General features: G+C 29.4%; 2 protein-coding genes across 2 annotated transcripts; one reads left to right on the plus strand and one right to left on the minus strand.

Moving 5' to 3' along the window:
- Positions 1–7,318: 7,318 nt before the first annotated feature.
- LOC112637530 (histone-lysine N-methyltransferase SETMAR-like) lies at positions 7,319–8,125 on the minus strand. Its single transcript, XM_025407435.1, has one exon. It carries the CDS (start codon positions 8,123–8,125, stop codon positions 7,319–7,321), a length of 807 nt encoding a protein of 268 aa, XP_025263220.1.
- Positions 8,126–9,268: 1,143 nt separating this feature from the next.
- LOC112637531 lies at positions 9,269–10,549 on the plus strand. Its single transcript, XM_025407436.1, has 6 exons — positions 9,269–9,455; positions 9,676–9,870; positions 9,982–10,059; positions 10,199–10,363; positions 10,444–10,507; positions 10,546–10,549. The coding sequence occupies exons 1-6, from the start codon at positions 9,269–9,271 to the stop codon at positions 10,547–10,549; spliced, it is 693 nt and encodes a 230-aa protein (XP_025263221.1).
- Positions 10,550–18,499: the final 7,950 nt, after the last annotated feature.

Here is an 18,499-nt window from a genome sequence, read left to right on the forward strand (position 1 = left end):
GGCGTAAGATTTACTTCTAATTGAGTTTTTAAAGCTTTAAATCTGCGAAAAAGAGTTGTTGCTGGAACAGAGAATCTTCTTGCAGCTTCTAATTTACCAATATTTTCTTCTAACATAGCTTCTAAAGCTCCATGTAAATTTTCCTCACTCCGTTTACATCGATCAGATGTTCTTTTATAATTTCTGGGCATTTTTGGGAACTATAAAGAAAAGAAACAGGAAAAAGTGCATATTAGATTGATCCGTTTTACCCCACAATTTCATGTCCTTCTTACCCCATATGACAACATTTAGCGTTATAATATTTTAATTTATATTAAAATTTCGATTTTAATGTAATTCATCAACAAATATTACCTTCTGATATCCAGAAAAAAGAAATGTAGACTAAAATTGAAAATGTTTAATTTTGATAGAGTTAGCCACTCAAAATATAACACATCAAAATTACATCATAAAATCAGCTTTATAAAACTTGACGTTTGTTTATAAATAATTCACGCTAGACTGTTGGCATGACGATGCAACTTTTGAACAGTTGAAAAGTGCCAAAAAGGAAGTCAATTTTATAATTATCATATAGATTATGAGATTATTTAGTAAAATCTAGCAATTGGTCCATTTTACCCAGCGGACCGTTTTACCCCACCTTCCCCTACCATAAATAAAATAAGATTTTATAAGAAAAGTAAAAAAATAGATTTAATTAAACCTAAAATTTTATATTAAAAGTTATATACACTTATGATTGATAATTCGCTCCATTTTAAATCAGCAGAGAATAAATACTATTTCTGTTCTTATTGCCTATTGCCTAGCATTGTGCCAAGGGCCTTTATACATATGAGCTCTATGCACATGTATAAATCTTACAGATATATTAGAATACACATCCTTTAGATTAGTTTCATTAGATCTAAAATGGGATGAATGATTAATCGTGAATGTACATATAATACATATATAGTTTCCCATGAAATTTAATTTTATAACATTTATAATATCATTTCTCTAATGATATTTGTAGTGTCATTTGAAAAATTTTGAGAGAACGATAATAAAAATATAAGCAAATATTAATATATTTATAAGATGCATCTAAATCAAGGATATTACAGCTATATGTTAATGCATGTATTTATTTAATTTACATTTATATCTTAGATGTTAACGATGATAATAGCAGTGAATCGGAATATTTGCCATCTGAAGATGAACTACGTTCATTGGAACATAACGAACAGACACAGCAGAAAAAAAAATTAGAAATATTAAATACAACTATGTCCTCAGCATCAAGTGTAGATGTTTCGTCTGGTATATTTGCATGCAACGACAAAAATATGTACGTAGAGAAATCTAATACAAAAAGTAAACAAAACTATTGTTGTTTTTGCTTGAAATTACAAACACAACTTTCACGTCACTTGGAAACTGTACACCGCAATGAACCTGAGGTTAAAAAGTTCGCCATGTTACCTAAAGGCAACACAGAAAGAAAAAAAATAATAGATATCATTCGAAGAAATGGCAATTTCAAATTTAACATAAACTCAGAAGTTAATAATGGAAAACTTATTGTATGCAGACGTCCTAATGAAAAACATAATAAATCTGCTACAGACTTTATAGCATGTGGAAAATGTAAAGGTTTTTTTGCAAAACAAACAATAAGGCATCATTCTGGAAAATGCTTTAAAAAAGATTTCAGCAAAAATAAATGCATCATGGTTATGGGCAGAAAAGTGACTCGCAGAATACACCATATGGCAAATGAAACATTAGCGAAAACAGTATTCCCAGTAATGAGGGAAGATGAAATAACAAGGATTATACGCTATGATGAATTATTAATATTGTATGCAAATAAACTATGCATTAAATATAAAGCACAATATCAACACGATATGATACGTGCAAGATTGCGCGTTCTTGGACGATTCCTTTTAGCATTAAAAAAATTAATTCAAATATTGAAGATTTTAAGTCACTCTATCATCCAAAAGTGTACGATGATTGCATTACTGCAATAAATGTAGTAGCAGGATACGATAATAAAGAAAATATGTATAAAACTCCAGCGGTAGCGGCTAATATATCAACATTGCTGAAGCATATAGGAAATCTACTTATTACAGAATATATAAAGGCAGATGATTCTGAAAAAAAGAAATTAGTGAAAGATTTTTTAAAATTATTGATCGTAGATATTGGAACGAGTGTTAATAAAACTGTAATCGAAACGCAGTCAGCTTATAAAAGACGTAAAAAGATCAATCTACCATCAATGCAAGATATTCAAAAATTGTATAAACATTTGAAAAAAGTACGAGAAAATAATTACATTGCATTAGAAAAGTCTTTTTCTTATAAAAATTGGATTTCTCTAGCAGAGGCAACACTAACGTCAATCCATGTATTCAACAGACGACGAGCAGGAGAAATAGAACGAATATTAATTGAAGACTTCAAAAATAATGAAAGAATAAATAAAAACATGTACAGTGATATATATTTAAAAAAAAAGGTAAAAAAAGGTGCTAAGTCCGCGTAAAAAACAGTATATGTATTTGCAAAATAGTGTATTATTAACTGTAAAAAAACTACTGTATTGTATATCCTACAAAAATAATGATATAAAAAAAGTTTCGCTAAGTGAAAATAAAAGCTTATAAATATACTTTAACCAAAAAAAGTTATACAAAATAGCTGATTTAATTTTCTACATTATATCCTAGAAAAATAATGATATCCAAAAATTACGCTAATTGAAAATAAAAACTTAAGATAATTTAACTAAAAAAAATTGTACAAAATAATTGTTTTAATTTTATACAAATAATATTAAAAAGTTGCGCCAACTGAATAAAAATTTTTACTATAAAATAGACATATTTCTTTTTTATTTTCAATATTAAAAGAAAAATGATATTAAATGAATTGTAATTTATCTATTATAAAAAATCGAATTGAAAATATGAACAATCATATACATTGCAATAATCATATGCATATATCCTGAAAAGTTTAATTAAAAAAAAAAAAGAAAATGATAATACAAAATACAAAATTAAAAATTATTTAAAAAATTAAAAATTAGAAATTAATAAATAAAAAATAAAAATTTATATAAAAATTAAAAATTAATACATATAAAAAAATTTTAGTTAAAAAACTTAGCGCTGCTAATTTCATTAGCACATTGTTCAGCGTAGCAGCGCTAAGTTTTTTAACTAAAATTTTTTTATATGTATTAATTTTTAATTTTTATATAAATTTTTATTTTTTATTTATTAATTTCTAATTTTTAATTTTTTAAATAATTTTTAATTTTGTATTTTGTATTATCATTTTCTTTTTTTTTTTTAATTAAACTTTTCAGGATATATGCATATGATTATTGCAATGTATATGATTGTTCATATTTTCAATTCGATTTTTTATAATAGATATATTACAATTCATTTAATATCATTTTTCTTTTAATATTGAAAATAAAAAAGAAATATGTCTATTTTATAGTAAAAATTTTTATTCAGTTGGCGCAACTTTTTAATATTATTTGTATGAAATTAAAACAATTATTTTGTACAATTTTTTTTAGTTAAATTATCTTAAGTTTTTATTTTCAATTAGCGTAATTTTTGGATATCATTATTTTTCTAGGATATAATGTAGAAAATTAAATCAGCTATTTTGTATAACTTTTTTTGGTTAAAGTATATTTATAAGCTTTTATTTTCACTTAGCGAAACTTTTTTTATATCATTATTTTTGTAGGATATACAATACAGTAGTTTTTTTACAGTTAATAATACACTATTTTGCAAATACATATACTGTTTTTTACGCGGACTTAGCACCTTTTTTTACCTTTTTTTTTAAAGGGTAATTTTTTAGGGATATCACTCTTTTTTGTACAATATGTTAAACATCTCTAAATAAATGAGCAAAGAACCCGCCATCACCCCCGTCATATTTCATTAAAATTAGACGGTCCTCTTTGCTTACTATATAAATATTCAGATCCTTCAAACTTCTTTGCTACTCTTATTGCAAAAATAACGGATAACTACAAATTAATATGTCATTAGAAACCGTACACCTTTTTTCATTCAAAAACTAAGCATTTTAGAGAAAAACGTTTTTGACAAAAATTGTATGATTTTGAGGGGAACATAAGATGGTGTCATTGGTTTGACCTCGGATGGCATCGTTAAGGTTAGGTCAAGGACATCTTTAATTTCTGAAATGGAATCACCTATTTTTTATTGCATATTCTTATAGCTTATGTCGAGAGCTTTCTAAAACACTATAATAAAGTATTTTTTCATTGAGTACTTTTCAATTTATAAAACTTAAAATAAAATCTTAATTTTACATAAACTATAAAATATCTAGTAAAATATTTATTTCTCGATTATCTTACCTTAATACTTTTATGTACAAAATAATGAGAGGAATCAATTAGTGTAAAAGAAAACACAGTTGTTTTTAAGAAAAAATATGTAATTGTTAATTGCAAATTACATATTTTTTCTTCGGAACAATTATGTGTTCTTTTTTAGACCAATTGATTCGACATAAGCTATAAGAATATGCAATAAAAAATAGGTGATTCCATTTAGGAAATTAAAGGTGTCCTTGACCTGACCTTAACGATGCCATCCGAGGTCAAACCAATGACACCATCTTATGTTCCCCTCAAAATCATACAATTTTTGTCTAAAACGTTTTTCTCTAAAATGCTTAGTTTTTGAAAGAAAAGGGGTGTACGGGTGGTCTAGGACACCCTGTATACAAGGTGTCCCATTTTAATCGATGGATCCAAATTTCTCCTAAACTACGCCAGCTACAAAAAAATGTTTCAGACAAAAGTTGTATGGCTTAAAGGGGGACATAAGGTGGTGTCATTGGTTTGACATTGAAGAGTCACCTAAAGGTTACGTGAAGATCACATCCAATTTTTTAAATAGGACACCCTATATGTTTTTACATATTCTTATAGTTCATCTCAAGAGCTTTCCAAAACACTATAATTAAGTTAGTTTTCATTAAGTAGTTTTCGAGTTATGAGGCTTGAAATCATTTCTTAATTTTACATAAATCGTAAAATATCTAGTAAAATATTCATTTTTTGTTTAACTTATCTTAATACTTTTGTGTACAAAATAATAAGAGGAATCAATTGGGGTGTAAAAAAAACATATAACTGTTCAGAGGAAAAAAATATGTAATTTGCAATTAACAATTCCATATTTTTTCTTAAACAACTGTATGTTTTCTTTATACCATTTGATTCTGCTTATTATTTTGTACGTAAAAGTATTAAGATAAAAGTATTAAGTATAAAAGTATTAAGATAAGATAATCGAAAAATGAATATTTTACTAGATATTTTACGACTTAAAATTAAAAAATGATTTCAAGTCTCATAACTTGAAAACTACTTAATGAAAATTAACTTAATTATAGTATTTCGGAAAGCTCTCGAGATGAACTAAAAAAATATGCAAAAGCATATAGGAAATCCCATTTAAAAAGTTGGATGTGATCTTCACGTAACCTTCAGGTGACTTTTCAATGCCAAACAAATGACACCACCTTATGTTTCCCTTCAAGCCATACAACTTTTGTCTGAAACATTTTTTTGTAGCTGATGTAGTTTAGGAGAAATTTGGATCCATCGATTAAAATGAGACACCCTGTATATAATAGTCTTAACATCACGGAGCGCCGCTAGCGCAATCTTACGTCGAATGCGGCAAACGTACAACTTTTTACGCTTGCGCATTGGGGACTTGGGCGACGATGACCAAGGAGACGTTTCTTAATGAAAATTTTTCATATTTCGACTTTGGATCATAATATTGCTGTTCACGATGCACGTAGAGCAAAAATAAAAACACTTTTCTTATGTAAATCAACCTCAAGCTATCCATTAAGCCTAATAAAAACTCGATCCGTTCAGCGATTATTTCAATATGATAATCTCGAACATCTCCAACTATCCAACTCGCGTAATAATACACGGCGCGTCTTGTTGCTTACGCGGGACTTAGCACAAGACACTACCGTGTCTCTTGATACATCATTATCAGAAGAGAATCGAAAAATAGCAGAAAGTTATAGTCGATTCTGCATAAGAGGAAAATTAGGACGTACTGTGCCGGTGTTATTGACGAATGAGCTGCTTAAATGTATTCATATAATTTTAAAATTTCGTAAAGAAGCCAAAGTGTCTGAAAAAAATCCGTATCTTTTTGGATTACGCGGTTCTAACAAAAATAGGTACAGGTACCTAAGAGCTTGCATTTTAATGCGTAAATTCTCAAGCGAATGCAATGCAATAGAATCATCAAGTTTACGCGGCACGATTTTACGGAAACACGTAGCAACTCATTGTATACAATTGAATCTGAATGATATCGATGTTTCCGATTTAGCTACATTCATGGGACACGCAGAAAAAATTCATCGAGAGCATTATAGACAACCTCTAGCTAGTAGAGATATTCTTAAAATCTCGCAATATTTAGAGGCAGTCCAAGGTAATGAACAAGATTTAAACGAATCTTCATCAGATAGCTAATACGAAGATGGAGAAGATGAGAATAATAACGACATAATAATGGACAAAGAGAATGTTTCTTTAAGTAATTATATTAGAACTAATTCTCTATTTTTATCTAACAGGAAATATACGAGGTGAAAAATTAAATGTTACATAATATTTTTGATATCTATAGATATGACAATATCTAATTTATAGCTACACATGATCTTGAAAAAGAAACATAAAATACTTTAAAATCGTTAAAATAATATTGACGATTAATAAAACTTATAATTTATAAGTTGAAAAATTAATATTTTATTAATTTTATTAAAATCATAGTCTAGAAATGTTATGTTTAATGTTTAAATTAAATATTATTCACAATATTATGTATAATATTAAGAACTGCTACTTAAAAATATTACTTGTTATAAAATGTTATTGAAATAATAATTTTATACTAATGATTTCTTGCTTGGATTGTTTGGTAGGAAGTTTCAAGAATGTTAGATTGTAACAAGTTCAATTTTTCACCTTGCGCATATTTATTCGAAATTTGTTTTTAATGTCAACAAAATATTTATTTCAGATACATCCTCATCCCAGGTAGCAAAGGTTCGTCATTTTGACGTCAAATACTAGTCATGTTTGTACGAATGACGTCAAGTGACCAAAAATTGACATCATATATTGGGTTGGGGAAAAAGTTTCTTCGTATTTTATTGCAAAAATGAAACAAATTTTATTCATATTTGAAGCTTATGAAATTAAATATGTGCCGTTTTGTTCGACCACCTTTTGCCATCTTTGAGGTAAAACCATAATCCCGTCACTGTAGAACTTATGTGATTTCTGGGCGAAAAACTGTGACAAGTGATTTTCACAGGCCTCTCTTGAAGCCAACTTCGTACCATTAAGAGAGTTCTGTAGAGATCGAAATAAATGGTAGTCTGATGGTGCAAGGTCAGGACTATAAGGTGGGTGCATCAAAACTTCCCAGCCAAGTTCTCTTAATTTTTGACGAGTCGCTATAGATACATGAGGTCTCGCGTTGTCGTGATGAAAGACGACGCCTTTCCTATTGATCAATTCTGGTCGCGTTTTCTCAATTGCTTGGCGTAATCTTTCCAGTTGTTGACAGTAAAGGTTAGAATCAATTGTTTGACCGGACGGCAGCAGCTCGTAGTGAACAATTCCTTTGTAATTCCACCACACACTCAGCATCACTTTTCTTGGCGTCAATTTTGGCTTTGCCACAGTTTGCGGAACTTCATTTCGCTTTGTCCACGATCTTTTTCGTACATTATTGTCATACGTGATCCATTTTTCATCGCCTATTATGAGCCGTTTCAAAAATGGTTCGATGTCGTTTCGTTTTAACAATGATTCGCAGATAGAAAATCGATCCATTAAATTTTTGACTGTTAAATCATGTGGCACCCAAACATCGAGCTTTTTTTTGTATCCAGCTTTCTGCAAATGGTTTAAAACTGTTTTGTGGTCGATGTTCAGTTGCTTACCGATTTCGTGACTGCTAATATGCCGGTCTTGTTCAATTATTTCCATAATTTCATCGACTTTTTCAGTGATCGGTCGACCAGAGCGAGGTGTATCTTTGACATTAAAATTTCCAGATTGAAAACGCTTGAACCAGATTTGTGCAACACGTATTGATACAGCATCATGTCCATAAACATCACAAATTTTTTTAGCTGCCTGAGTTGCATTCTTCCCTTTTTTAAAATAAAATTTTAAAATGTATCGAATTTCTTCTTTCTCTTCACTCATTTTCAAGATGCAATAACTTTTAACTGAATAGATAAATATCACTACTTTTTTGCTACTTTTTCTTTATGATATGTCACCTTTCAAACGCACACAAAGTATTGACAGATCCGATTAATATTATCAAGGTTATGCGATTCTAATTCCATCTGCCGGAAAATACGAAGAAACTTTTTCCCCAACCCAATATAAGTCATTTGAATGATATTATAATGACGTCATTATTGTATGTCAGTGTGACATAATATTTAAGTCCCACATTCATTTTATAATGACGTCATTATATAGTACGTTAGTATGACATAATATTTAAGTCCTACATTTATTTAATTTACATATTATAGTTTGTGTCAATCTGAAAAAGGATGCCATTTATTTAAACAATTCCTGATAAGAAGTATTTGTGTTTGACTTTATTTATACTAAAAAACTATGTACAATTTTTAGATAGATCCTATTACATATTGAAATGAAAAATATATAAATACGAATATTTGCAAGTATACGTCATATTGACGCTGAATGACGTCAGTAGACGTTAAAATAACGTCATTTTGACGTTTAATGACATAAGTTTTACTGCTTGAATGCAATCATTGTATCGAAGTAGCAAAAGCAAATAAAAAGCGTTTGCAACACTTGCGAGCATAAAATCTGTCTTTTTCTTTTGGAGAACAATAAAAATAAAATAATGCCACGAGCATTGTGAATGTCAAGTGCGTGAAACAGATTACGCGCGTGCGTCGTTTATTGCGCATTTGTTATATCGGCGGAATAAATTATCAGTCTATGTTAGGTCCACGTGCTCCTAGTGCAAGTCCGTTCTTGTTCAGACGCAAGCGAACATTCGAAATTCCGTATAAACTTTATTATTTCATATATTTATACGTAATATATTTTCTTGATTATATAATCATTACTAAAATGACTTTTATTGGCGTCGAATTTATTACTAGTGATCTTGATGAAGCATCAATTGCTTTAGTACATCGTTCATGGTTAACACCACGAAAAAAAGAGGTTTGGTGGCCTCCGTATAAAACTGGTACACAATTTAAGAAAGCACTCATCCTTGAAGAAAAACCAAAAGATGAAACATGGACATTATACGGTATTAAACAAATACTTTTTTCTTGTGGTGCGTATACATATATTTGTGTGTGTGTGTGTGTGTGTATCTGTGTATATTGAGTATATTGAATATATTAATTGTTTATTTAATTAATATTATATTGTATATTGTGATATTTTTAATTAATAAATTTTATTGTATAAAAATAGGTTATGTTTATAAAACTTATTTTTAACAATTTTATCTTTGTTAATTATAGATGAATATCAGAAAGTTAATAAGAAACTAAAAAAGTGTGAAGAATTTTCTGATGTACAGTCTTCTACAGTGGAAGATAAAGAGCAATCAAAAAAAAGACAGCCAAAACGAAATTCTAAATACATATCTACAAGTGAAGAAGAAGATGATGAAAATGACCATTCTTTACATCGACCACCAAAGATTTCCACATTTGGTAAAAATATTTTTCAATTAGAAATTTAAATTTTTAATTAATAAATATAAATCTAATTTTATCTTTTTGTAAATATTGGAAGCATTTTATTATCTAAGCATTATTGTTTAGCACATGCGCTACAAGATAAACAAAGATCTTTAACACCAGTGCCAGTGTCTATGACATCAAAAGGCCCTCCAGAAACAGGTATAAAGAAATAGCAAAATATTAAAAAAAATAAAGCATCATATTTTTAAAATTTTGTTTCTAATGTTTGTATTTTTTTAAATTTGTTATATTATAGTATCGCAACTATACATAAATTCAGATTCTTCTGTACACTTAGATAATACTATTACTAGGAGATTAAAGGATATAAATTCTTTAAATAGAATCACAATACCATCACCATCTTTATCTGTTTCCACAAACATCAGTTCTCGATCAGAGTCTGTAAATTCAACTCTTATTAATGAATCGTATGGAGGACCATATTTTCGTAGCTTTACTGGTATGTCTTATTATTATTCTATAAAATAAATAAATATTTTTTTTGTATACTAGAATGTCTATTTATATTAAATTTTTCAGAACAAATTTTTACTGAAATAAAAAAAGTTCGAGAACAAGTTAAAAAAATTTATGGAATATTAAGGCATTCCAACATTCAAGGTGGCATACTCTCTATCCCAGATGATTATCCTGTTGAATTTCCATTGAAAACACGCGAAGAATTGCAACTATTAGAAAATTATTTTAGCTCCCGTGAAAATAAACACGCTGTGGTATAAATTTATTCTAATTACATATTTTAACATACATATACAGACACATATGCTATTATTACTATTACTACTATTACTATTATATGTGTATGTATGTATGTGTTGCATATATATATATATATATATATATATATATATGTGCCTATGCATGCATTAATGTTAATTTTTTTTATTATTTTACAGTCATTGTTCTTATCAACATTAGGAGGTGACACTACTACTGCAAGAACTAATAAAATTTTAAAAGTTTTCACTAACGAACTTGCGAAAAGTTTCAACTTTGCAGGACAAAAAAATAAGGAAGCTTTTGAGAAGCTTTCTTTGAAGACTGTGGTAGTCCATAAGTTTGACAACATTAAATATTTTACAAAAATTAATTAAAATTGTTTAAAAATAAAATTTCTCTCTTGATATAATATATATAATTCATTAGAAATAAATTGTATAAAATTTTTCTGTTTTGTTTATAGGTGGTGTGCAAATAAAATCACCTTCAACCACAGAAAAAGATATTGAAGATGCAATCAAAACTTGGTTAAAACACGCTTCTGATAGATTAAAGGAAAGTTTGAAAAGAAAACATCGAGAAAGGTTATAAATATTGTATTATATTGTACACGTATGTATTATTTTTTATTTTTATTTTGTCTATTGTGTGTGATAAATTAATATTAATTTTATTAATTTCACGTTTTAAGTTTGCATTATTCATTTTAATAATTGTTTATTAAAATATTATATCTTTTGTTTTCGTTTATTTGCAAACATTTATCATTATGTTAAAAACTAGACGTAAACGTAAAGAATTTGTTGGACGGCGCCAGCAATATCGAAGAGTAACGCAAGCTGTAAACAAAATATTTGTTGCTAATGTTTCTAATAGAACACCTTGTAATAATTTGAACCTATCAAACGAAATATATAATGGATCATTAAATGATTTAGATACTAATAAGAGTACTAATAATAAAACGAGCAATAATGAAAATTTTGAAAATGTAATTGTCTCTTCAAATTTTCAAAACGATAACTATTTAACTATTGATGCCGTGTCTGATTTTTCTAATAAGGTAATAAATAATTTTTCTGACACAGATATAAACAGTAGCTTAGATAATCAGAGTAATTTTATGTTTGAATTAATGAAATGGGCCACTGAAAGACACATATCACATTTAGCTGTAACAGATCTTTTGCACATACTTTCCTCCTATCACTCTGAATTACCATTAGATTCCCGTACATTATTGAACACTCCAAGTTTTACGCGAATTAATAAATTAGAAACTGGAGAATTTTGTTACTTAGGTTTGAACATAGCTTTGAAAAATGTATTGTCACAAAAGTATATCCAAGAATGTTTAGAGTCTGATGAAACATTAAAAATTTGTTTTAATGTAGATGGTATCCCATTGTTTAAAAGTAACAAATTACAACTATGGCCTATTCTGGGACTTATTAAAAATTTTCATAGTATTCCATTTATTATTTCAATTTTTTGTGGCACGTCAAAGCCTAAACCTTTAAATCTTTTTCTAAGGAATTTTATAGATGAATTAAATGATTTATTAAAAAATGGATTTGATTTTAATGGGAATCACTTTAAAATAGAAATCCATAGTTTTATATGCGATGCTCCTGCTCGTGCTTTTCTAAAATGTACAAAGACACATTCGGGGTATTCTTCATGTGATAAATGTATCGAACCTGGAGAATATTATAAAAATAAAGTTGTTTTTACAAGTGAAACAGCTCAAAAGCGCACAGACGAATCTTTTAGGAAACAGATAGATGATGATCACTATCATAGCTTATCTCCTTTAATGGATTTACCTATAGATTTAATAACATCTTTTCCCACAGACTACATGCATAACATTTGCTTAGGCGTAATGAGAAAGCTATTAAATACATGGGTTGGAGGTCCATTAAACGTTAGATTACCTAACAGAAAGGTACAAATTCTCTCACAACGTCTCATTAATTTACGGCCATTTATTCCATTGGAGTTTAATAGAAAACTTCGGTCCTTAAATGAGCTAGCGTATTGGAAAGCCACAGAGTTTAGAACTTTTTTGATTTACATCGGTCCTTTAGTTTTAAAAGATATTGTGGACAAAGCTATTTATCAAAATTTTCTATTGCTGCATGTTGTTATTTCCATATTAATATCACAAAAACATATAAATAATTTTGGAATTCCATTTGCACGAGAATGCCTACTAGTTTTTATCAATCATTGCAAAAGTAAATTGTACGGTCTGGAATTTGCTGTTTACAATATTCATCTTTTAACACATATATGCGACGACGTAGAAATTTATGGTCCTTTAGATGAATTTTCTGCGTTTCCGTTTGAAAATTATCTTGGTCATTTAAAAAAATTAATAAGATCTTCTAGTAATCCATTACAGCAAATACATCGTCGAATTCAAGAAATAAATTCTTGTTTCTTAAAAATAAATAAATGTAACTTAAAAGAAGTCAAAGCTAAATATTTTGTTGACATAGAACATAAAAATGGACCTTTATTAAACTATATTTCTTGTCAATGGTACAAACAATATAAAAAAATCAGTTTTACAAATTTGTCATTTTCTATCAATCGCTACAGCATTGCAGACAGTTATTGTAATTTGAGAGGCAACACAGAAGTAATAAAATACATAATATTGTAGAAACAACAAAAGGTGATATTTTTATTATTGGAAAACATTTTATTAAACAATCACCATTATATTTATATCCGTGCGACTCATCGTTACTTAATATATATATTCTCAAAAATTTCAGTAATCTCAAAATATGGCCTATTAGTCTCATTAGCAGCAAATGTATTGTAGTATTTTATATTAATGATAATACTTATGTTTGTTTTCCAATCATACACACACACATTGATTAATATTTTATTATTAATTTTTAATTTAATATTTGTGAACATTTATTTCAAATAATTTAACAATCATAATGCATATTGCATTATGATATATATGCAATGCATATTGTGCAATTTAAGATAACTATTAATAATCACAAATATATATTATGATTGTAAAATTTAATAATAAGTTTTTATATTATGGCTATTATAATAAGTTTACATTTTATTTTATAATAATTATAAGTATATTCTCAGTATAATATATTAATAAATTTCTGTTTATATTAAAATTTGATAATAATAAAAAATTTATATATACATATATTTACATATTTCATCCAAGTTTTATATATATGTGTGCGTGTGCGTGTGCGTGTGCGTGCGTGCGTGCGTGCGTGCGTGCGCGTGTGTGTGTGTGTGTGTGTGCGTGCGCATGTGTGTGTGCATATGTGTGTGCGCGCGCACGTCCGCACCCATTAATTGTTAACTATATTAAAACTCTGCACACTATAAAAAAGATATTAGGAATAAATATTAAATATTAGGAATAATAATTATTTTAAAATATTTATTATTCCTAATATATTTAATATTTATTTCTAATATTTTCTCCATTGTGCGCAGGGCCAAAGAACGTCTTAATGACGTCATTATATTAATCTGGAAAGACATCATGAAATGACGTCAAATGTGGTTCTTTTCGTGACGTCAACAGTCTGTGACATTAGACCGTCACTTTTACGTCATAAAAACGTCAACTCATGACGGCAAGAATAGTCAGTGAATGACCAATTTGAAACGTCAAAATGACGTGCTTGCTACCTGGGATATAATGCATCTGATGATAGCATTACTAAGAAAATACAAAAAAATAATAAACGGAAGAGATCCAGTAAGTATTTTACATCAATTTATTAAAATTCAATTTTTAAAATTTATTAAAATTTATATTTTGGTTGTGTATACAATAAATACAGAAAATATATATATTAGGTTAACATTTATTGATTTTAAAAATATCTTGTGAAAATTTTTACTTAAAATTCACTTATTTTAAAAATACTTCAAAGATATTACTAAACAATAGTCTCTTCGAATGTTGCAGAAATGTTTCATAAATATTAACAAAATATATAAATATTAAAAAAGTTGCAATTAATCATAGTGATATTTACAACGTTAAAAGCTACATATTAAAAAATGTTATACGCTATTGAATAGCATTACAATAAATTTTATGAATTATATTTTTCTTAGGTTTATTTCTTTGATAAGCAATATTAAAATGTGACTATTCAAGATAGTGTTGTAAAGTAATTGCTGAATGTGTTGAAAAGCTATTGAAAAAGAATCATTTAGAAAAAATTTTAAAAATATATAAATTATAAATATTATCGAGAATTTTTGCTTAATTTTTACTATTCTCTTTCATGACTCTCTATTATATTAATAATTAAATTGTAAAATGTAAAGCTAATAAAATAAAATTTTATTTTTATATTTTAACATACTTTGTTTAATTGATATATATATATTTTTATCATTTATTAATTTATTTAATTTATATCTATTTTTGTGATTCATTATTTATCGCTTTTAATATGTATATACTATTTTAAAAATACATGGTTCTTCTTCTAGCATCTCCTTATGGCAAAACCAAAAGGACGCGCTGGACAGAAAAAGAAAGAGAAACAGTTCTTCAAGCATTCGCCACACATATGGAGAACTTAACGTTACCATCTTTACGAGAAATTCAAGAAATAAAAAAGAAATACAAATGTTTATCTCACCGGACATCGCCGCAAATAAAAACATGGATACATAATAAACAAAAAACTCTACATGCAAACTCTAAAGGCAAAACTTTACAGTAAACTCTACATGTGGACAATGTCATTTTGGTAATTGCTTTAATTGTTGTGTTAATTTAAAACTTTTATTTTAAAGAAGCATACTATGTTATAATGTAATCACTACATTTAAAATAATTTTACTTTGAAGCATAATACTATAATCACACTTTAACATTTGCTCATCAAAAAACTTCATCTGTTAAAAAAAATATGATTGATAAAAAATTTAATGCAATGGTATTCAATAGCATGTAACATTTTTTGATATGTAGTTCTTAACATTGTATAAACATCATTATAATTGCGACTTTTTAATATTTATAAAATTTGTGCAACATTTGAAAAGACTAATATCTTTTAAATATTTTTAAAATAACTACTATATTATGTTATGTTATGCTAATCTACTATTTGTTATGCTAATCAATATTTGTTATACTATATCTTATGTAAGTAAAATATGTCATGAGATTTTATATGCGAGAAAGTGCAATATAATTATTAATTTAGACAGCAAACGCAAAGAAAACCAAAGAGAAACACAAGAAATATGCACTTAATATATAAGAAACACATGAAATATATAATTTATATATGTATAAATAAAGATATCTTAAAATTGAATTCTTTTATGTTCTAGTTCATATATGACATTGCGTTCCTTCAAGTTTACTTCATACATAACAGATATTTTAACTTCACATATATCACTAGGTATTTTAATACTTTGTAACGGGCTTATTTCCGCGGATAGCGGCAGTCGTGGTGATCGGGTTCGATTAGGCAGGCGTAGAAATAAGTGCAATGCGGGGTTCGATTAATAAAATAACAAAGAAAATATATTTTAAAAAAAAGAGTTGATACAGATACAGTTGCGTGCGTGGGCGCGTAATTATCGCAAAAGAAAGCTCGGCGCGTATATACAGTTGTGTTTGTGTCGGTATCGCAAGAACTCGATGCCGAACTTCGAGATATGCCGCGGGCGTTCGTTCGTGGGCTCGCGGCTCGTGTCGGAAATGCGCTAATAGTTGCAACGCGTTTTAGCGGGGTTGCAATCGGGGCTTATGCTTGAGGTTGCACGGTCGGATGCACCACGAGTTCGCGCAGCGGGTCGTGAAGACCAGGCGTCGATGTAACGCCGCGTTCGCGAGTAATAACGAGTTTAACTTGATCAGCGGTTTAATCGTCGGTCGATGGATGCGTGACGTCACGGCGCGTGCCGGCGTTTTTCTACCGCTTTTTTCCGTGCGATGCGAGATTGCCCGTAAGGCCGCGTATTTTCGGGGAAATGAAACGACGGGATTTCCCTTCGGGAAGACCGTGCTAGCGAGAACGTCCCGCCGGGGGTAGCTCTCCTCTCTACCTCCGGATGCACTGGTCGGAAAAGTGACGGAAGCTGGTTTCGTGCGTCTGCCGAGAACTCCCGGAGAGATCGGGGAACGCCCCAATTTCTAAATGCACTTTTTGGAAGGATTGTGCCTTCGCAAATCCTGAGAATTCCCAGGCGTGGCGGGGTACTCCCCACCGCTGATTTTTGCTGCTGTGGCGTCTTATGTGAGTTTGCTCTGGCGACTGGTGCGCTGGAGAAACTCGGAAAAGAGTGTCTCTTCTTCGCTCGACGGGCCCTTTTTATACGGGACTAATTAGTCCGCGCCGGCGTAAAAACAACGTTACCCCCGTCGAGCGGCCGCACAACGTGACGGCTCCGTTCGTGGCGCGCGGTGGAGCCGGGCGCGAGGGGACTTAACCCGATCGTTCGGGTTTCGTCGGCCGTTTTCGGCGCGCTTCGTTATTTCGAAGCTCAACCATACGGCTTCGTTTTTAATGTTTTAAAAATGTGGCGCTCAGCGCCCTGCCCTTGCCCGGCGGTTCTTATGCCGGGCGGCAGCTTCCAGCGATCGCCTGCTGGGAATCAGGGGTGCATGGGTGCATCGTTATAACTTCAATATATATTTAATATCAAATATATCTGCAAGATTTCCGAATCTTAATATTTCGACAAATTAACATTAAGGAAGCATATTCTGTGCTCACTTGAAAGAGTTTTGTTATTTTAGCAACACAAAACAAGTTATTATATGTATGTAAAAGATACAATTAGAAGCAAGTATTTTTTATATATTTTCATTGACAGTTACAATACAAGAGAATATATATATATATGCAATGTAAGCCTAATAATTTAACTACCATTGATATAGTAAATGAGATTATACAACGATTGGAAAATTATTTAGCTTCTCTTGCATATACTCTTATATCGTTATTAACAGAAAATATTTAAAAAATATAAATATAATATTAAAAAAAGAATATATAAAATAATATATAATATAAATATAATATATAAAATAATATATAACATATGAAAAATATATAACATATGAAAAATATAACATAAAAAATACTTGCTTTTAATTGTACCTTACCATATACACATAAGAACTTGCTTCATATTGCTAAACCTTTCAAGTTAGAATTGAAGTATGGTTTCTCAATGTACGATGAAGAATAATAAGATATGGAAATCTTATAGATAGCTATGTTTAACTAGAAATATTATGTAATATTAATACATAATAATATTCATGAGATTAGAAAATCTGTCATGATCTGTCATGTCTAGAGTAGGGGTGTTTTCATTTAACGACACAAATGGATACACAAGTACCATTCTATCTTTTTCAATAATCAATGAATGACAAAGACAAAATAAAGCTTGCGTTGACTTCTGTCGCTAAAGACTTTCGCACATGAAATTCCATAAGCACGTAAGACATAAGCGTAAGGAAATCGACCAATCACGGTCAAGTTTTGACCCCTTGGAGGGGCTAATACTTGACCGTGATTGGTCGATTTCCTTACGTTTACGTCTTACGTGCTTATGGAATTTCATGTGTGATGGCCATAAGTCCCGTCTACAATAGGTAATTTAAGCCCTAAGCATTAAGAAATTGACCAATCACAGTCGAGTATTCTCTTCATACTTGACTGTGATTGGATTCACAAATTTTACAACAGTCACAAAGCAGCTTTTTCTGCTGAACGCATTAATGCGTATCTTTTGACGTTTTTGAATGGTCGGGTTTAATCGCTCCGGGGTAGTTTACTAGATGTCATTA

The sequence above is a fragment of the Camponotus floridanus genome, unplaced genomic scaffold (genome assembly GCF_003227725.1).
Source record: "Camponotus floridanus strain SB8 unplaced genomic scaffold, Cflo_v7.5 scaffold176, whole genome shotgun sequence".
Lineage (NCBI taxonomy): Eukaryota > Metazoa > Arthropoda > Insecta > Hymenoptera > Formicidae > Camponotus > Camponotus floridanus.

Bases quoted from the DNA above. Each gene is read 5' to 3' on its own strand.
- LOC112637531 (XM_025407436.1), top strand. From the start codon at position 9,269: ATGACTTTTATTGGCGTCGAATTTATTACTAGTGATCTTGATGAAGCA. The intron at 9,456-9,675 runs GTATTAAACAAA...TGTTAATTATAG, and splicing joins TGAAACATGGACATTATACG to ATGAATATCAGAAAGTTAAT. The intron at 10,060-10,198 runs GTATAAAGAAAT...CTGTACACTTAG, and splicing joins AAAAGGCCCTCCAGAAACAG to ATAATACTATTACTAGGAGA.
- LOC112637530 (XM_025407435.1), bottom strand. From the start codon at position 8,125: ATGGAAATAATTGAACAAGACCGGCATATTAGCAGTCACGAAATCGGT.